This window comes from Rhinoderma darwinii, chromosome 1, assembly GCF_050947455.1.
Source record: "Rhinoderma darwinii isolate aRhiDar2 chromosome 1, aRhiDar2.hap1, whole genome shotgun sequence".
Classification (NCBI taxonomy): domain Eukaryota; kingdom Metazoa; phylum Chordata; class Amphibia; order Anura; family Rhinodermatidae; genus Rhinoderma; species Rhinoderma darwinii.
In genome coordinates, this window is record NC_134687.1 from 48032929 (window position 1) to 48054762 (window position 21834).

The 21834-nt window shown below is 41.5% G+C and overlaps 1 protein-coding gene across 3 annotated transcripts in view; it reads right to left on the bottom strand.

Annotated features, from left to right (window-relative positions):
- Positions 1 to 16959: 16959 nt before the first annotated feature.
- FAM184B (family with sequence similarity 184 member B) overlaps positions 16960 to 21834 on the bottom strand; it is a 109144-nt gene continuing 104269 nt past the window's right edge. For 2 of the 3 annotated variants that reach the window (XM_075858455.1, XM_075858464.1), the window contains exons 13-14: positions 19138 to 19337; positions 16960 to 17146 (exon numbers count right to left, since the gene is read on the bottom strand). In XM_075858455.1, coding sequence (XP_075714570.1) covers positions 17056 to 17146; positions 19138 to 19337 — 291 coding nt within the window. In that variant the 3' untranslated portion in view covers positions 16960 to 17055. The remainder of the gene's footprint in view (positions 17147 to 19137; positions 19338 to 21834) is intronic. The other variant, XM_075858447.1, reaches the window with a different exon arrangement.

Genomic DNA, 21834 nt, shown 5'->3' on the forward strand with positions numbered 1-21834 from the left:
AGTGAAAGTGAAACCACAGCTTCCGTTTCAGTCATCATTGAGCTCAATGGTGACGGAAGCATCGATAATGGTTACCATTCGTCACCATTCCGGCAGGTTTCCGTTTTTTTCGACGGAATCAATAGCGGAGTCGACCGCTATTGATTCCGTCGGAAAACCGGAATGGTGACGAACGGAAACCATTAGCGATGTTTCCATCACCATTGAGCTCAATGGTGACTGAAACGGAAGCTGTGGTTTCATTTCCCGTTGCGGGGTTCACCCGACGGAAACCTCAGACGGAACCCCGGAACGGAAAGCCAACGGTGATGTGAACAGGCCCTAAAAAAGACACAGGTCCATTAAGTTCAACCTTTCTCAATTAATTACATATCTTTTATTGCTATACATGTCTTTTATTACTTTAGTTGTATCCTTCAATGCCATTTGTTAGTAAATACAGACTTTCCCTTTTTTTTAAATGCTGACTAGTTTTTTGTATTGACCACACATATACTTATATATTATAATAAGATCACCCCTGAGGCGTCTTTTTTCCAAGCTGAACAAGCCCAATTTCTCTAGCCTTTTATTAGACACCTCCCATCCCATTTATTAGTCTAGTCATCCGTCTTTGAACCCTCTCCAGTTTTCCTTTTATATTTTTTACAATTTGTAGGCCAAAACTGAATTCCATATTCAATATGTGGCTTTACAAGGGATTTACACCTCTTGACCAAGATCGGGCTGTGAAAAATGGTCCGTGCGTCGGCCGGGAAACAAGTGAACGGGACTCCTGGCAGCATAGACATTTATAATGCTTGGAGTCTCTCCCTACGGAACTGCTGCTGCTTGACATTGGGTTCTGCTGCGCAGTTTATTTGTAACCAGAATAACCAGGTCCTTGTTCCGTTATCCCAAGTTTTATATAATTTGATGTATATGGATTATTATTATTATTATTATTATTGCGGCCTGGGTGCATTACTTTACATTTATTAACATTATATTTCAACTGCCACATCTTTGCCCATGCTGCCAGCTTATCTAGGTCTTTTTGTAATATTTTATAATCAAGCTGAGCTTTAAGTATCCTACAAAGTTTTGTATTGTCAGAAAAACGAACACCTTAGACTTTGTTAACATCTGCGTTGTGCAGTTCTGTTATGCTCCGTCAGAGAAGCAGAACAAGGGAATAACGTAACCAACGGTTCCGTTGCACAATGGACACCGCCGGTTTCAGTCAGTGTGTCCGTGATTTTACTGGACACAAGCGCGGCATGCTGCGCTACTGTCTCTGGTAAACCCTGCCGGATCTGCGATGGAGACCCTTAACGGAGCCTCCCAACGCAGATGTGAACAGAGCCTTACTATCCATCCAATCCACAATGTCATTAATAAATAGCTTAAAAAACTTGGGCCTAACACAGATCCTTATGTTACCACACTGCTGACTTCAGCCCATTTTTGGTAAGTACCATTTAAAACGGCTTTGTTTTCTGCTCCTTAACCAATTCTTTACCCAGGAACATACATGGTCCCACAGTCCCTTCCTCAGAACAAGACTGTTGTGTGGTACAGTGTTACGACTAGCAGGTTTGTGGACCCACTGGGCTACTCCACCAGTTTGGCTTAGGGCCACCTCCAGTGGCGGATTAAGTGTACCATGGGCCCTGGGCTGTTGAGACAACTTGGGCCCCTCCTTCCCCCTCACACGCAATTCAACCCCCCCAATCCACTGACACTGTACCCGTCAGTGCCACTGACCTGACGGATACAGGTTTTAGCACTAGACACAGCTGCTTTGTATACAGAATTCAAAGCAGCTGTATCTCAAAAAGTAAAAATTATTTTTAATAAAAAGTATTTAAAAAGTTGCACCAAATGCACGGATACGCTGTTTTATTAACCCCTTCAGGACTGAGCCTGTTTTGGCCTTGTGGACGCAGCCGATTTTCAAATCTGACATGTCACTTTATGTGGTAATAACTTGGGAATTCTTTTACCTATCCAAGCGATTCTGAGATTTTCTCGTGACATATTTTACTTTGTTAGTGGAAAAATGTGACCACTAAATCCAGTATTTGTTTGTGAAAAACACTAAACTTTAGAGAAAATTTGCAAAAATGTATCATTTTTCTAAATTTAAATGTATCTGATTGTAAAACAGATCGCAATACCACACAAAATAGTTACTAATTATCATATCCCCCATATGTCTATTTTATGTTGGCATTGTTTTTTGAACATCCTTTTTTTTTTCCTATGACGTTACAAGGCTTAGAACTTTAGCAGCAATTTCTCACATTTTCAAGAAAATTTCCAAAACCTATTTTTATAGATGCCAGATCACTTCTGAAGTGGCTTTGAGGACCTTATATATTAGAAACCCCCATAAGTCACCCAATTTTAAAAACTGCAACTCTCAAAGTTTTCAAAACCGCATTTAGAACGTTTCTTAACCCTTTAGGTGTTTCACAGGAATTAAAGCAAAGTAGAGGGCAAATTTTTTTAATTTCTTTTTTTTTGTCAGAAAATCAAATTTAATCCATTTTTTTTTTTCAGTAACACAACAGGTTTTATCAGAGAAACGCAACTTAATATTTATTGCCCAGATACTGAAGTTTTTAGAAATATCCCATATGTGGCTCTAGTGTGGTAATGGACTGAAGCACCGGCCTCAGAAGCAAAGGAGCACCTAGAGGATTTTGAGGCCTCCTTTTTATTAGAATATATTTTAGGCACCATGTCAGGTTTGAAGAGGTCTTGTGGGGCCAAAATAGTGGAAACCCCCAGAAAGACACCATTTGGCAAACTACACCCCTCAAGGAATTTATCAAGGGGTATAGTGAGCATTTTAACCCCACAGGTTTTTTTGATGAATTTAGTGGAATTTGTCCATAAAAATTAAAATCTATTTTTTTTCCCAATAAAACGTAGAAATTATAAATTTTTACAAAGAATACGGAAGAAAAAGCACCCCATGGTTTGTAAAGCAGTTTCTCCTGATTACGGCAATACCCCATATGTGGTAATAAACGGCTGTTTGGACACACGTCAGGGCTCAGAAGGGAAAGAGCGCTATTTGGCTTTTGGAGCTCAAGTTTGCTGGGCTGGTTTTCGGGCGTCGTGTCGCATTTGCAAAGCCCCTACGGGACCAAATCAGTAGACACCCCCCAGAAGTGACCCCATTTGGGAAACTACAGCCCTAAAAAGAATGTATCTAGGGATATAGTGTGCATTTTGATCCCATAGGTTTTTTGCTGAATTTAGTGTAATTAGGCTGTGAAAACTTCTATTGTTTTTTATAAAAAAATAAAAATTACGGCATTCACCGTGCATTATAAATTACATATTTAATTTATTCTGTGTGTCGATGCGATTACGACGATGCCATACGTATATAGGTTTTTATGTTTTACGGTGTTTGCACGATAAAATCATGGTTTGAAAAAAAATATTTTGTTTGTGTCGCCATATTCTAAGAGCCACAACTTTTTTATTTTTCCATCAAGAAAGTTGTGTGAGGGCTTCTTTTTTTGCGGAACAAACTAGTTTTTATTGGTACAATTTTTGAGTACATGCGACTTTTTGATCCCTATTTATTCCATTTTTTGGGAGCTGAAGTGACTAAAAATAGCGATTCTGGTATGTCTTTTTTAATTATTTTTTTTATGGCGGTCACCGTGAAGGATAAATTACATTATATTTTTATAGTTTAGGCCGTTACGGATGCGGCGATTCCAATTATGCATAGTTTATTTTTTTTTCTAATAGGACTTTATAAGGGAAAAAGGGCGATTTTTTTTATTTATTTTTTTTATTTTTTTTTAATTTTATTATTTTAAAATGTAACTTTGTTTTACTTTTTGTACATTTTTTTTGGGAACTTTTTTTTTTTTTTTTATTAGCACCACTAGGGACTTGAAGATCCAATTGTTGGGCTGTTGTTATAATACCCTGCATTATGCATTGCTGGGTATTATACCAGCCGTTTCACACTGACAGGGGGCATATTAGATCCTGCCTCTAGCAGGACCTAATCGCCTTCCATAGATGGCAGACCGGAAGCCTTTGTTAAGCTTCTGGTTACCATAGCAACAATCGGCCTCCCACAATCGCAAAGCGTGGTGCCGATATTGTTATAACAACTTAAATGCGGCGGTCGTTATTGATCGCCGCATTTAAAGTGTTAATCAGTTCGGATCACCGCTGTGATCCGACCCAATGTTTTCCCCCAGTACTAAGGCTGCTAGTAGCAGCCTGTACTGGGAGATGCCGGATTGCAGGACGTGCCCGTGTGCTCTGTGCACACGGCTTATGAAAATACGTCTGAAAATACGGAGCTGGTTTCAGGCGAAAACCGCTCCTGATTTTCAGATGTTTTTGTAGCAACTCGCGTTTTTCGCTGCGTATTTTACGGACGTTATTGGAGCTGTTTTTCAATGGAGTCAATGAAAAAAGGCTCCAAAAACTTCCCAAGAAGTGACATGTACTACTTTTTTGCGGGCGTCTTTTTACGCGCCGTCTTTTGACAGCGACACGTAAAATAACACCTTGTGGGAAAAGAACATCGTAAAACCCATTGAAAGCAATAGGCAGATGTTTTTCTAGGCGTAATGGAGCGGTTTTTTCAGGCGTAATTCAGGGCGTAAAACGCCCGAATTACATCTGAAAACAGTGCGTGTGAACATACCCTTAGGAGCACACGTAGATTAGCGGGCTGCAGGCACAAGGACCAGTTCTGCAGCCCGTTAATCTACGTGGGGTGGTCGGGAAGGGCTTAAAGAAAATAGTAAAATAAAAAACTAACACTTCTCTTTAATGTGTAACTAAACTTTAAAAAAAACTTTTGACATGTTATAGTGATATGTCAGAACTTTTAATCGCTGGGGGGTCCGAGAACTAAGACCCCCACCGATCGCTAAAATGAAGCGGCACAAGCGCTTGGTTGAATGCTGCACCATTTCATTTCTGATTGGCATTCCTCGGAGTGTTGTACGTCCGTACACCGCTTGCTCGGCTTTCCGAAAAAAGCAGATCAGAAACGAAGCGGCACAGCGGTCACCTGAGTGTTTCTGCCACTTTGTTTTAGCGATCAAAACTTCTGACATTTCACTATGACATGTCAGAACTTTCTTAGAAGATTAGTTACGCTTTAAAGGGGTTTTCCCATGAGGGAGATTTATGACATATCCACAAGATATGTCATAAATGTCTGATATGTGCAGGTCCCCCTAAACCCTGTTCTACAGCTTTCTGCTCTCGCTGCCTCCCAGCCACTTCCAAAATTCATGGTTGGGAGTTTCTAAAACCGTGTAACTCGCTGGGCTATGCTGTTTCCGTAACTACCATTCAGTTCGATGGGACTTACGGAAACTGCGTAGCCCAGCGAGTTACGCTGTTTTAGAAACTCCTGACCATATAGTCAGGAAGTGGGCAGGAGGCAAGAGAGAGCAGAAAGAGGTAGAACAGGGGTAAGGGGGCCTCATTCTAGAGATAGGGACCTGTACCTATCTGACATTTATGACATATCCTGTGGATATCCTCAGCAAAAGCATGGTTGAACAGCAGCACACGTCTCCCAAATTTCAAAATATAATTTTATTGGTCAAACATCCAGTAAAAAATGGCAACGTTTCGATCCATGACAAGTGGGGGGGTCTTTCTCAAGCCTAAGGCCTTATTCACGTGGACGTGCAAGACTGCTGTCCAGATTTGCGGATGGGAGTGGTTACCCGCCACTTCACTCACGGAGTTTATAATAAAGTGTCTCAACTTAGACACACATTCTGGTGGATAAGTCTGTAAAACACAGAGGGACTATACCATATACTTCCGTTCATTCAAACAGCAAACATACAGTTAGTGTAACAATTTTACATATTTTACAATATTACACATTCTGCAATCTGTAATGTAACCCAAAATCTTCCTATGGAGAATGGACATCAAATCATTAATTACAGCAGTTTATATAGCCAATGTGACGTATGCACACCAGAAGATGGAGAGACCTAGTGTACAATACCACTAGCACATGTCTATATAATATAATGCGGTAAAGATAAAGGTTAATTTATTATATACAATGGTTAGTTAACAGATGGAATTCCTGTAACTGTCTGGTAACTCACACAATAGAATCAGTATAACTTCTGTTCTCCCACAAGATACGTCATCATTCTCCATGTTAATACATTAGTAAAAAGTTTAATTTCTTAATTTTTTTCTATCACACTCACACCAATATTTACAAGTATTATTCTGATCAGTCATATACTTAGAGGCTCTGTCACCACATTATAAGTGCCCTATCTCCTACATAAGGAGATCTATTTTCACCATGTTATTAGCGATTTTAACTTTATGCTAATGAGTTTCTCAATAGACAACTGGGCGTGTTTTACTATTGACCAAGTGGGCGTTGTACAGAGGAGTGTATGACGCTGACCAATCAGCATCATGCACTCCTCTCCATTCATTTAGTCAGCACATAGGGATCCTTTTAGATCGCTATGTGCTGTCTTATACTAACACATTAACGATACTGAAGTGTGTAGACAGTCAATAAGACATTCCACGGGATGTCTATTCACAATCCCTGCACTTCGTTAATGTTTTTGTGGTAGTTACAGCAGAGCAAGCGTAATCTCGCGAGATCACGTTGTAAATGACAGGTTACAATGAGATTACACTTGCTCTGCTGTAACTAGTAGTAGTAGTAGTAGTAGTAGTAGTAGTAGTAGTAGTAGTAGTAACAACAGTAGTAGTAGTAACAGTAGTAGTAGTAATAGTAGTAACAGTAGTAGTAACAACAGTACATTAACAGACTGGACAGTCACAGGACAAAGCCCTGTGGTGGGGCAAGCCTGCTTGTAGCAGACGGCACTGGGGGTGGATTGGTGTTAGAAGTAGTAGCAGCAGCAGCAGCAGCAGCAGCAACAACAACAGCGGCACATTAAAAAAAGAGTGGACAGGACAGAATCCCGTAGTAGCAGGCGGCAGCAGCAGCAATGTCAGATCTAATCAGTGGCATCAGGCACAGGGGTTTTAAAATCCTCACCGATCCACACTTGATTCATTTTCAGAAACATGAGATTTTCCAAGCTGTTGGCGGACAATCTTGTTCGCTTAGGGGTGACGAAGCCCCCTGCCGTGCTGAATACCCTCTCTGACGCTACACTGGAGGGTGGACAAGACAGTACACCCATGGCAAACTGGGCCAGTTCTTGCCAATGATCCAATCTGCTGACCCAGAAGTCCATGGGGTCTGGGATCAGGATTTCTGACGGAGAAAGGGCACAGTCCAGGTACGAGTGAACCTGGTTGGTTAGGTGCTGGTGATGGTGAACATCCCTTTGGTGACTACGATGTGTGTCAGGTCGGGGTATTGGATGTAAAAATGTTGTCATCATATTTTCCAAACTGAATTGGCTGCTGCTGCCGCCTATTGCAGAGGCAGCTCTGCCAGAGGCGGTGAAACGATGAGACAGTGGGGAGCGGAGAGTGGCCCCCCGGTCAGACATGCTTGCAGCAGGTGTTTGCCGTTTGAAAGCCGTGACAAGCTGGCTGCATAGCTTCTCTCGATAATTAGCCAATTTTGCCTCCCTCTCGGAAGGCGCAAAAAACTCCCCCATTCTGGCTTTATACCGAGGGTCTAAAAGTGTGGCTATCCAGTACTCATCTCTTTGCTTCATGATAACAATACGACAGTCAGCGCGTAAGTAACGAAGAATACAGCTCGCCATCCTGGCCAGCGTTTCAGAGGGCCCGGTTGGCTCCATCTCCGCCCCATACTGCCATGGTTGTCCATCATAAAGGTCGTCGTCAACCTCGTCATCAACATCACTGTCATGTTGTGCGGCTGCCTCGTCCCCTATCCCTTCCTGTGATTCCATCTCCAAATCCAGCTCCTCTTCAGGTCCTGTTTCCTCAACCTCATCCTCCTCCTCAACATCCATAGCCAGATGTGATTCTTCCTCCATCCTTTGCTGAATCATCGCTGTGAGCGTTTGCTCCATAATGAATATCAGCGGCATAACATCGTTCATTCCGCTAGCGTCACGGCTCACAAATCGTGTGGCCTCTTCAAAGGGCCTAAAAACTCGACATGCGTCTCTAACCAACTGCCAGTGCCTGAGCTCGAAATTACACTGGCTCCAAACGCTGCCCGTCTGCTGTATCAGGAAATCATTAACAGCTTTCCGCTGTTCGTACAGACAGTCCAACATGTGCAGGGTGGAATTCCAGCGTGTTGGAACGTCGCAAATCAGACTGTGTTCTGGGAGATTGTTTTGACGCTGCAAGTTCAGGAGGGCGTGCTTAAATGCATACGAACGTCTAAAGCGAACGCAAACCCTCCTGGACATGGCCAGCACACCCTTCAAACCAACATATGACTTTAAGAAGCGTGTTATGACCAGATTGATCACATGTGCCATGAAAGGAGCATGTGTCAGGTGATCTAGACACAGTGCAGCCACAACGTTCTTCCCGTTATCAGAGACAACATTGCCCAGTGTGAGTTTCAGAGGAGACAGCCAGCGTGCGATTTCCTCCCTGATGCACAGCAGCAGCTCCTGCCCTGTGTGGCTTTTCTCGCCCAGGCTCAGCAGCAGGTGTAAAACAGCGTTGTGGCGCTTCACCTTGCACCTATGAAAAGAGGAGGGAGGAGGAGTGGAAGATATGCTGTGTCCTGTCGGGGACGGGAAGATCTCCATTGAGGAGGGCAAGGAGGAGGAGGAGTAGGAGGAGGAGGATGGTAGGCGCCTAGTGTCCGGAGTTGAACCAGAAAGATACAAGCGTGGAGGTGGTAATGCCCGGCATTGCTGCGGTGGTGCATCGGACTGCAAAATATTGACCCAGTGGGCCGTGAAAGACATGTACTGTCCCTGCCCATAGTTGCTGCTCCACGTGTCGACGGTGGCATGTACCCTGCTGCACACGGATAATTGCAAGGACTGGCCCACCCTTTCCTCCACGTGCTTGTGCAAGGCAGGGACAGCTGTTTTGGAGAAGTAATGGCGGCTAGGTATTCGCCACCTAGGCTGAGCGCACGCCATCAATTGCTTGAAGCCGGCGGAGTCGACCAGGTGGTACGGCAGCGACTGCACCACCAACAACTTAGCCAGGTGTGAATTAAGCCGCACGACAAGTAGATGACTGGGTATATATTGTTGCTTATTGGACAACGATTCCGTAATGGATAACTGACGGGACGTAGGAGGAGCACTAGATGACAGTGATGATGATGACAACGAGATGGTGGATAAGGTCTGGCTACTACTTAGATGACAGGGACTCGGAGCAGCGGCAGAGGGGTCTTCATTAGATGTACATGATGGTGGGGCATGTTGATTGTCCCACATGGCCTTGTGATGCCGCTCCATGTGTTTACGTAGAGCGGTAGTTCCTACATTGCTGCCCTGCCCACGCCTTACTTTCTGCTTGCAGATACGGCACTGTGCCATGTTTTCGTCCTCCGGGAAGGTACAGAAAAATTGCGACACGGCAGAGTACCGTAAAGAGGTAGTACCACGTCCACCACCACCACTACCCGAGCTTGCCCCTTGTCTGGCAGGCTTTTTTCGGGAGCCTACACCAGTAGCAGCAGTGTCGCCATCACCGGCTCCAGAGCTGACCCTACCGCTGCAACGTTTTGCAGATTGACTTCTGCCCCTACCTCGGCTTGGCTGTTTATCACTGCCAGTGCCGCCACTACTACCCTCCTCCTCTGACGCCGTCATCAACTCGTCACCTGGTTCCCACGTCCTGTCTGAAACAACATCATCATAGCCCTCCTCATCATCCCCGCCACTTCTGTCACTGTGTTGTGAATGTGATGTGACATCATGGTGGGCTCCATGCCCCCCCTCATTACTGCGTCTGCCACCACGGCTACCACCAACACCCCCACCACCACAGCTATGCATCTCGGACACCGCTTCCACCACCACCGCAACACACTCCGTTGGCTGACTCGCGGAAAACAAATCATCATAACTATGTTGTTCAGTAATATCTTCCTTCGCACCCGAGGAGATGTCTCTTAGGACTCTCAGGAAAGATAGCTTCCCACTAGGAAGAGGGAGTGAAGACATAGATGATGGAATGGAAACGTTAGAAATAACCATATTACTACTGTCACTGTGCCAAGGAACTGTAGAGGATCTGGAATCCAACGAAACCTGGCTTGAAGCCAGATCGTCAGAGACTTCCTGCTGAGATGACCGCGAGCCAGCCAACCAGTCCACAATGGCCGTATTGTCTAAAGTAACCCGCCCAGGAGATGGACAAGTCTGGCTTGCTGATACTGCTACTACTACCAGCAGGCACATGGCTGCTGCTACTAGTGGAACTGGGCACATGTCTTGTGCCACAAATGCTGGTACTGGGTCTGGCACCAACAGATCCAACATTTGGACTGGAAGAGGACATGGCATGGGTGTTTTTTCCTCTACCCCGTCCTTTCACAACCTTTTTTTTACCAGACATTTCACTGCTGGAGTGCAGCAAGTTGAATCAAAACCCAGGGGATGAGCCCCTTCTAAAAGCGTATTCACACACTGGCTTGGCAAATGGCAATGAATGAGAATTTCTATCAGCCACTGTGCACTGACTCAGGGAATGCTGGCCCTGGGCGTTTAGTACTACAAAGGCTGCCTCAGCTGCCTGTATTGCAAGTTGGATGCAACGGGGATGAGCCCCTTCTAAAAGCGTATTCACACACTGGCTTGGCAAATGGCAATGAATGAGAATTTCTATCAGCCACTGTGCACTGACTCAGGGAATGCTGGCCCTGGGCGTTGTAGTACTACAAAGGCTGCCTCAGCTGCCTGTATTGCAAGTTGGATGCAACGGGGATGAGCCCCTTCTAAAAGCGTATTCACACACTAGCTTGGCAAATGGCAATGAATGAGAATTTCTATCAGCCACTGTGCACTGACTCAGGGAATGCTGGGCATTGTAGTACTACAAAGGCTGCCTCAGCTGCCTGTATTGCAAGTTGGATGCAACGGGGATGAGCCCCTTCTAAAAGCGTATTCACACACTGGCTTGGCAAGTGGCAATGAATGAAAATTTCTATCAGCCACTGTGCACTGACTCAGGGAATGCTGGCCCTGGGCGTTGTAGTACCACAAAGGCTGTCTCAGCTGCCTGTATTGCAAGTTGGATGCAACGGGGATGAGCCCCTTCTAAAAGCGTGTTCACACACTGGCTTGGCAAATGGCAATGAATGAGAATTTCTATCAGCCACTGTGCACTGACTCAGGGAATGCTGGGCGTTGTAGTACTACAAAGCCTGCCTGTATTGCAAGTTGGATGCAACGGGGATGAGCCCCTTATAAAAGCGTATTCACACACTGGCTGAGTAGTGAGTAGTGGATGAGCCCCTTTGATTGCTGGATTCCTGCCTTTTAGATTCCTAAAGCTTTCCCTTACTGCACAGAGATGCTATCCCTACAGCTCCTGTCTCTAAAATGGCCGCTGAGCTCCGTGCATAGACTTTTATTGCAGGCTTGAGCCTGCCCCTATGCTGCCTCCCGATTGGCTGGGAGAGCCGTTTGCAAGGCATTATGGGGTAGCCTGATGTCAGGTGATATTGTGAAATCCTCCATTTTACATCTAACATGTGGCAGGCGGCAAAATGCAGCCGGGTTCGGTCAAAACGGGTTCGGCCGAACCCGGTGAAGTTCGGATTCGCTGCGAACCGAAATTTTCCCGATGTTCGGACCGAAACCGGGTACGGTTGTCCCGGTTCGCTCATCTCTAATCATCATGTTTACGGTTCCCTTGAAGATCCAGATTCCCTTGCAGGATCTCATTGCATTAAGCCCAGACACTGGGTAATGATAAAGAAAAACGCCCAAGGGATCTTGAACACTGATTTGATGGACCATATCATGTCCAGTTTACCACTCCCACTTCGGTAAAGCTTGAAGGGAAATCTTCCTGGATACATGCCAGTCACTGTAAGAAGTTTCTGAGGCTTCGTCATGCTAGCCTATCTTCTACTCCTGTGTATTAACCTCAACTTAAATTATGTCCTTAAGGAGGATTGGGACAACAAGTTTATCAAATATAATCAGGCTGTATTAAAAAATGACTAACTTGTGTCCGATTGTTGGAACTTGACGTGAAATTATTTCTGCACCCTTGCTCCCAGTAACAGTTTAAATGGCTCTAATTATCAAGGATGATGGATGGATATGTGCCTATTGGGATGGATGGAACCCATGTCAAGTCGACATACAGTAGTGTTCAAAAAAAATAGCAGTCCAACATCGTTAACCTGATCAATCAATCTTTTTGGTAGAAGTGATATTTCTACATAACAAATAATTTACTTGTAATTGTAGTATAGTAGAAAAAAAACAGACCCAACAATTAGGACATGCATTCCGCTAATTCTGAGTAAGTGAATCATTAATTGAAAGGGGCTTGTTCAAAATAATAACAGTGGAGTTAAATTGGTGAAATTATTTATTCTGTGGAATAACAGGTGTTGATTTTGGCCCTTAGTTAAGGTAGGAGGGTGGCAAATGTTGCACATGTTGGTTATAGTGCATTTGCTTCTGAAATACTAGGGAAAATGGGTCTTACAGACATTGTTCTCATGAAAAACGTACTTTGATTAAAAAGTTGATTGGAGAGGGAAAAACAGAGAAGTGCAGCAAATGATATGCTGCTCAGCTAAAATGATCTCAAATGCCTTGAAGTGGCCACCAAAACTTGAAAGACGCGTAAGGAAGCGGGGAACTACTGTTCAAATGGATCGAAGAATAGCCAAAATGGCAAAGGCTCAGCCAATGATCCCCTCCAGAAAGATCAAAGATGATCTGAAGTAACCAGTGAGCACTACTACAATCAGAAGACGATTAAGTGAAGCCAACTTACCAGCAAGAACCCTGCAAAGTCTGTTGTTGAAAAAAAGACATGTCCTGAATAGGTTAAAAATGCCAAGGAACACATTGACTGGCCCAAAGGGAAATGGCGCAACATTTTGTGGACTGATGAAAGCAAAATTGTTCTTTTGGGGTCTAGTGGCCGCAGACAGTATGTCAGATGACCCCGAGCACTGAATTCAAGCCACAGTACACTGTGAAGACAGAAAAGCCTGGTGGTGCAAAAATCATGATATGGGGATATTTCTCATACAATGGTGTTGGGCCTATTTATCGCATACAAGGGATCATGGATCAGTTTGAATATACCAAAATACTTGAGATCATGTTGCCCTTGAAATGGGTGTTTCAACACGACAATGACCAGTAACACACCAGTAAGCGAACAACATCTTGCTTACAAACAGGATTGAGGTAATGGAGTGGCCAGCCTAATATTCTGACCCCAATCCCATAGAGAACTTGTGAGGTGACATAAAAAATGCAGTTTATGAGGCATAACCCAACAATGCAGAGGAACTGTTGAATGTAGTCCAATCTTCCTGGACTGGAATACCTGTTCAGTGGTGCCAGAAGTTGGTCGACTCTATGCAACCCAGATGTCAAGCAGCTGTCAGAAACAATGGTTATGCCACTAAATATTAGTTCAGTAAAGTGAAATCTGAAACATTTTTTTCAGGTTATACATACATTTTTTTCGTTTTTAAAGAAAAATGCTGGCACTGCTATTTTTTTGAACAGCCTAATATTCCTTTTTCTTTACTTTCTTAAAAGGATTAAGACAAACTGAAAACTGTTTGTTATTGCTTTGATTTGGAATTGAATGAGTATTTCCAGTGCATTTGCATTTTGGCAAATAAAAGTTATAATGGTTTTGTTTTTATTTGTTTTTTTTTAAACTCACTGCTATTTTTTTTTAACACTAATGGATGTATACATTGGGATGTTTTTAAGGAAGAATCAGATAATTAGGGATAGATGTGTGTGGACAGGAACACCCTACTCTTCTTAGGTAAATGATTTATGGTTGATCTGTGGGAAAGGATATAAATGCAAGTTTGATGATCCCACTGTTTGTACGGCTGCCCGTGTAATCTGTGATATACCACAGTTTTCGCTGTAACTCATAATAGGTATATCCCCCAATCTAAGGGCCACTATACTATTGTAGATAGGGATAGGAGGATCCAAGCTTCCACCTTCAGGGGTTATCGGGTCCCATAGAGATAGAATAGTTGGATGCAGTATTTTGTCAAAAAGAGGGGAATTGTGAGAGTAATTTGTATAAATTGTATTTTCGTTATCAAAAGGCCTGCATGTTATTCAATTGTATAAGATATATTTTAAGATTCTCTTAAAAGGAGTAAACCCCAACACTGTGAAAGTTGCATTGAAAAGACATTACATCACACAACATTTACCATCACCCAGAGATATAAGATGTAGGTGACGTCATGAGACATTCCAGATAGATATTTTCCAGATGTTCTTGTAAGGTTTTAGCATGGTAAAAAAGCGTTGCCATATATAGAAGTAACATTGGACGTACATATTGTATACTTGGCATCATCTGATAGGCTGTGTGTTAACTGAATGTATACATGGTATACTTGTCATTATCTGATTGGTTGATGTGTATTAAGTGAAAGCATGAACCTATAAATAAAGGCTCCACTCACAGCCATTTTATATTTCTGGACATCAAACCACTGTATGTGCAATCTCTCCCGATCGGTAATTTTGGTAAATTGTATTAAATCCTGGACAAATTCTGTTATTGAGAAAAGGAGCTCAATAAGAGTGAAAATGATGATTACGCTAACAATTTGGAGGCACCAGCGAGATTCCCCAATCACCCCTGCCAGATCCGAACAAAGTGGGGAAAAACACTCTGAAGGACAAAAGAGAAAAACAAAAACCGCGGTGAGTAAGTGATTCTATTACTATTTTTGAATCTCTCCCTCAATGGGGTAAGTCCCGTTTGGGTCTGGTGGGCAGCATGGATTCTCGGTAAATATGTCTGGAATCGTGTACATGTTATATGTGTGTGCTTTATGTAGCTTAAGCGTGTGATTGAATGTATGATTGAAGCATGATCTGTGACCCATATGAGGCCAGAAATGAGAATAGGAAAATGACTGCTAGTCTTGTTACTGTCTTATTTGTGCTGTGCAAATCAATGATGCATAGGTGTAAGCTTCTGTGAATGCATGACAGGAGCCATATCTGAGTCAGTGGAATGGTCCTCTTCATTACGGTGTTAAAAGGGATTATCCCACCACAGATTCTACTTTCAAGCTCTCCAGAACTATTAGTAATCCTCACAGAAAGGGTTAACAGTAAATCTTGTTGTGGCAGCTGAACTTTAGAAAAGATGGAAGGGATCCAGTGGGAGCACATGTGATGGCATTATAAGCCCTGTAATGCCTTGCATGTACTACATCCTGATTGGTCCTCCCACAGCTGCCTTATCTCTGCTTGAAGTCTGCTAGATCTTGTTACACAGTTCATTCGGTTCTGTCCATTCTTATCCCCCTTCCCCCTCCCCTTTTTATAACCCTGAAAGTCTTTGTCCTGTATCTTTATTAGAAAGTAGTAGTCTTTAAGTGGGTATTGGCGTTTGTAGATTTAAATATTTTGGTTGAACGAAAACAAGGTCTTACTACATTCAGGCAAGTGTATGTAATATTTAATTGTCAATCAATTAATTGTCAATCAAACCATTGTATGTGCTATGTCTCCAGATCTGTCATTTTGGTAAATTGTAATGAATCCTGGCGAAATTCTGTTATTGAAAAAAGGAGCTCAATAAGAGTGATGATGATGATTACTCTGACAGCTGCAAGTCAACTCTCAAGATGGTTGTACTCTATAGGGCGCTATACTTCTCCCTCCTGATGGGGAGGAGAAATTAAGAAGGAGGTGGTGGGCTTCAGAGCCCACCTCAATCTACCTGACTGAACAGAATTGGACTGTATTGTATGCAGCGGGAGAGAACATGGGCTCATTCACTATTTTTACCCCTCATAAAGGTCTTGACTACTGATAAGAGTATGCTGCAGACTCCATAGTGCTTATAACCCCCCTAGATTATGTCCTGCCTTGACCACTAGTAAATTATACCCCATTCTCCAATAGAGCACCTAGCCCCTCGTAGATTATGCACCTTTTCCCACAAAACAAGAAATGAAACACATGCTGCAATTAAAGTCTACAGCCATGAAAATAAAATTCAAAATTAAAATTCTCAGGTAAATCCGGATTTATAAAATCCATCAGGATTTTACTGCAAAATATGCAGTGGATTTATTTTTCCTCATTAGCACAGTTTACATCAATAATCTACAACTCATCCGGATCAGAAAAGCATTGCAAATCTTTTGCAGAAAAATGAATATATTCACTTTTACTGAACTATATTTTGTCCAAAATTTTTGGTGCAGTATCCGGAACAGTAACCGGAATAGATATGCCTCTTTCACATGCCCTTATAGAGGTGGAGCGAAAGAGGGTGCATGATGAAGAACTTGTAATGTCGGAGGGCCCGACACTTTGGCTCTATGGAAGCCAGACATTACTGATGGCAACCCTGTCTGTAATATAAAGTGACTGTAGACACCTGTATGTAGTACTACTGTTAAGATAAAACAGTGGGTATGACCCCTTATGGTGAGAACCCTGTCAGACACCATCCACTATTCATCTACTATCAGTATTCCATTTCTATTTACAACCCTAGAGGTTTGTTTTTTCATTACACTCACCCCTCCCTGCACAAAGCCACACTGGCATGCCAGCTCGTTTATACCCTTCTATCTAGGTTGAGCTAGGCATGAACCACCTAGATTAAGGCATTCTCTATCAACTGATGGGATACACTGCTTCCAGTGTGCTGAAATACCAGAGCTGAATTTGTCAGTTGATGATGTACCCCAGAATAACTCACTGAATAAAATATTAGCTAGATATTTTTTTTACAAATTTAAAGCTTGTCTTTTATTTTAACATATTTATATTATTTTGTTAGCAATAAATGATTTCATTTTATATAATGAAAAAGTTCAAAGAATATTTTATTCATAAAATTAAACTTTACAACAAAGATCTTACGACATTGAAATGAGTGCAATCATGATGTAGCGACATATCATCGTGTCTTTTTTTTTTTTCAAAATGAAAAATACTTCGTGAACCATTCTGGACGTTTGGGTTCTTGATCTTTTGCTTCTGTCTTCAATGACACATTGCATGGATTACGCCTTAAAACAATAAACAGAATGCCATTACATTCACAAAATATACAAAAAGACAAGTCAATATATGATACTAAAGGGTTTGGTTCATGTGCCCTATTAGGGATATGACCCTTTATCAAGGGGAATGGTAACACCCAGTTGTCAATTTAGCCATACATTTCCAAAAGGAAGAACAGAGGAACGGCACAATGCAAAGTCCTTTAAAAAGATGCTACAAAATTGTTATTTATGGAGTATTTACTAAAACAGTCATGTCAGGAGAGCAGACAGATCCTCATTATATATAAAAAATGGCAGGGGTTACTCTCATGTCAGAAAAACATTCGTTAAATCAGTAAATTGATTTAAGGGTGGTCTACAAATCTGACTGCCAGATGTCTTTTAGTCACGTGTGAAATCCATCCCAGGGCACTTTTTAATTTCATATAATTTGTGTTTATAATTAGACATAAAAACTAAATTAAGGTGTTGTCCATGGGTATAACATAAAAACATGAAATACAGTAAAAAGTAGCAGCTGGGGCACATGAGACCCTCATGATAATGCATTTTCTCTTCCACCTATGAACAGGTTCATGGAGATTGGGAAAGCAATGTACGCTAGCAAATCAATTATCTGGTTAATTGCTATTAAACTTTACATACTAGAATTAAAAAACCCTCCTTTAAGAGAAAGCAAAGTATATCAAATTATGTGATAAACATGACCTATTTCTCCCTGGAGTATAATTTAGTATAGCAGATCCCCGAGGTGAACTTATTTGGGAGGTACAGTACTTATTTTGACTGTTCAACACCTCAGTTTAGTGAATCATCTGAGCTTGCCCTATCCTTCCAATAGGCCATCAGTAAGTTTCCCAGGCATCGGACCCCCACTGGTCACTCTTCGATGAGCAGAATAAACGGCTTCCAGAACTCTGGAGAAACTTTTTAGGCATTAGAGATCACAGAAGTTAGTAAAATGGTGTTCTTGCTATTTTAAGGGGGCACTGGTGCTGTCACTGTTATGGGAGCCCCTGCAGTTGTCACTGTTATGAAGGCACTGTGAATTTGGTGACACTCTGATTGGTAATTATGAATATACTTTTCCTAGCAATTATAATGTCACTGGGGCTGACACTTGTAAAGATTATGTAGTGTGATCTGACTGCCATTTATGGGGACAGTGACTGAAAATTTTAAGGGCTAAGGCTGGCATCTATGGGAACCTAAGCTGTAGCACAGTGGCTGGCACAATAGGGGACACTGTAGATGTCTTTATTATGTGGGGGTCTGAGGTTGCTACTACATAAAAGCTGCATATGATAAATCTGCCACAGTGTTTTTATATTTCAGAAGGTTGTACAGTATGGTGTGGCATAGTGAGATGAGATGAAAAGTTTTGCTATGGATGTGATGTAGACAGATAAGTACATACAAAGATAGGGACATCTGAATTGACCCCCCCTCCAGCCTCTCAGCCTGAGTCCTCCTCAGATAACAAGCAATGTGTGACTCCTGTTGTGAAAATTTGCATATGACTTTGAAGGCGATATTTATTGGTAAACAGGTGATTTTTAACTCAAAAGAGGGAAAGCTAAGAGGTAGTTCACACAGTTTTTTTGGGCGCTGATTTTGAAGCAGAAACAGAGTCAGAATCAGCCCCAAGAAATGCTTTAAATTGCAACCCATATATTTCTCAGGGATAGGCAGAGGCATTTTTTTTCTGGCTGGCTTTTGCCCACTTGCGGAAAAGAAAATGCGGCATGCTCTTTCTTTGAGCGGTTGCCACTTCTGACCTGCCATTGAGATCAATAGGAGGCAGAAAAAACCTGCGGTACTCATTTGGGGAGTTCTTAGCTGTGGGTTTTTTTTGCATTAGATTCAAACAGCTAAAAAGAAAACTCTGCCAAAAATGCAGTTAAAAACGCGGGAAAAAGCTTAAAAAAATGCTGGCACTTTAAAATTAATGTAATGTACACAACAAAAATTAGATGATATGCTCATATCATTACCTGTTAGGACGTATGATATCTAGAAGCTGTGCAGGTTGTCTAAAAGGGTATCCAGGCTTCACACTGTGGTCTAAACTAGGAGAATTCCGCACTGGATTCATTGTATTTTTGGTGGTAACATTATTACAGAAGCTTTTCTCATAAGCTGCTAAATTTGGAACACTGATAACACGAGTTGGTATCTCACCAATCTTCTTTTTCTGTAAAAACAATTTAATCAATATATTCACTATCTTAAAGGCTTTAATCAGTGGAGTTCTTACAAGGGCTTCCATGATGACCATTACAAGATTTCAGCACTTCTGAGAGTATATGACCTGTATTCTGCTGAGAGTGACACTGCTATAAAGCAAGTTTGTTAGATAATTTTTAAATAGCATTATACTTAAGCTTTATATTGTTCTTGTTGAACATATAGTCCCATGTATCCCAGATCGGACTGGCCCAAAAGAGAACCAGAGGATACTCCAGTAGGCCCAAACTCTGATTTGATACTGAGTTACAGCTAAAACTGGGCCCACGAGGTCAAGTTTAGCAGTGGACAACCTAAACCCTCATATTACAGTAAAGCTTGTTGTAGCGGGTCTTTCACTCTTTTACATACTGAACATATTAGTCCCCATTGATAGTATGGTTTGTGCATGCAGTATTAAAACAGAGGTTACATTTCAACTAAAAGTTGACATGCACATATACTGAATGCTACCAGTTGTTCATTCAATATACCTGTGTTCATCTATTTATAACCATTTCGCAATTGCGTATTTTAACTGTTTTGGATTCACTAATGGGATAGTGATGGGGTCATGTGGGGAGTTCTGTTATTTGAGGTGGGTTGTTCTGTTGACCATCAGGTATTCACCATCTTAAATACTCGTTTTCTCTCCGCTATAATCCTTTTAACAGTCTCTTATATACTCTCTTGATATTATGTATTGTTGATATTTATTGTCTAATAAAGATTTTCTATTTTTTGCAATATATAGGAGTTATTTATTTTTGGTGCTATGTTCCCTTTCCTTTTGCATATAGGTTGTTCAGCTTTACACTGATAGGCAAAAATGAACTGGAATACAGAAGTATTGCAGAGTATTATAAAAGCGATCAAATGATCAGATAGTGAAGTCTCCTAATGGGACTAAAAAAAGTTTAAAAAAGTTTAATAAAGTAATTAATAAACAAATATAAACCCCAAATAAATAAAAATGAAAACCCCACTTTTTTCCCTTACAAAATGCTTTATTATGAAAATGTTTAAATAATTACACATATTTTCTATTGCCGCATCCGTAACGACCCCAACTATAAAACTATTACATTATTTAAAATAAAAAACAATGCCAAAAAAATTATGGCTCTTAAAATATGGCAACACAAAAACAAATAATTTTGAAAAAAAAAAAGGGTTTTTAACTGTGTAAAAGCAGTAAAACATAATAAAACTATATAAATTTGGTATTGCCGCAATCATAATGACGCACTGAAAAAAAGTTATGTTATTTATACCACAGAGTAAGCAGTGGCAATTTAAGACGCAAAAAAGGTTGGTGAACTTTTTCCATTACCCTCCCTCCAAAAAAAAGTTTATAAAAGTTGATCAATAAATTATATATACCCCAAAATGGTGCTATTAAAAAATATAACTTGTTCTGCAAAAAACAAGTCCTTATACAGCTATGTGGAGGGAAAAATAAAAAAGTTATAGCTCTTTAAATGCGATGATGGAAAAACGTTAACAATTTCTTGGTCATTAAGATTTAAAATACCTTCGCTATTAAGGGGTTAATAAATGTGTTATTTTAGGGAGCAGATTTACCCAAACTGTGTAAAAGAAAAACTAATTGTTTTTCAACTAACAACTACTAATCACAGCACAGCTTTCATTTTACCAGAGCAGTTTAATTAGAGGAGAGCTGAGATCTGATTGGTTGCTAGGGCATGACAACATCACCTAGAGACAGACAGCAATGTAATAGAAGTACATACACATGCAGTAAATGAGCCATGGCAATAACAATAACAATAATTTCACTATTATTCCTATTCAGTTAGCCCACGGATGTCATGTAACCGTGAACTAAATGTCAAAGTTCACATGATGTGTGTGTGGGGGGGGGGGGTGAACGCGGTGAACGCACTGCAGACGACAACATTACTTTGATTCTATAAACAATGCAATGTCCAAAAATACAGTTAACGGAAGCAGAACAAGCTGATGCCAAACGCCTCTGAGTCAATTAAGATAGAACAAAGCGGCAACAACGAACTGCAGATGAAAGAAATGCGGAGAGGCGCATTGAGTAGTGAACTCTCCTTGCGTAGGTGTAAAGCGGGTTACGTTGCGCCATTAGAAGGGTATTGAGTAGGGGATCTATCACTATTTGGAGGTTATTGTGTGGATACGGTCATTATAATAGATATGGGGAAGGAAAAAAATAAACAAACTATGAAGCAACACGCAGAAGGGGTCCACGTCTCCTGCCCTGGGAGGATTGTAATACTGCAAATGCTTCCACATTTTGTATTTTAATGTTTCATGAAAAATGAAAAAACTGACCTACACGAGTTTTCTAGGGCCCATTGTATTTTTTGCACAATGGGCATACAGGAAGTAGAGTATTGACACACAGGGGACAGTGATAGCATACAGGGGACAGTGATAGCATACAGGGGACAGTGATAGCATACAGGGGACAG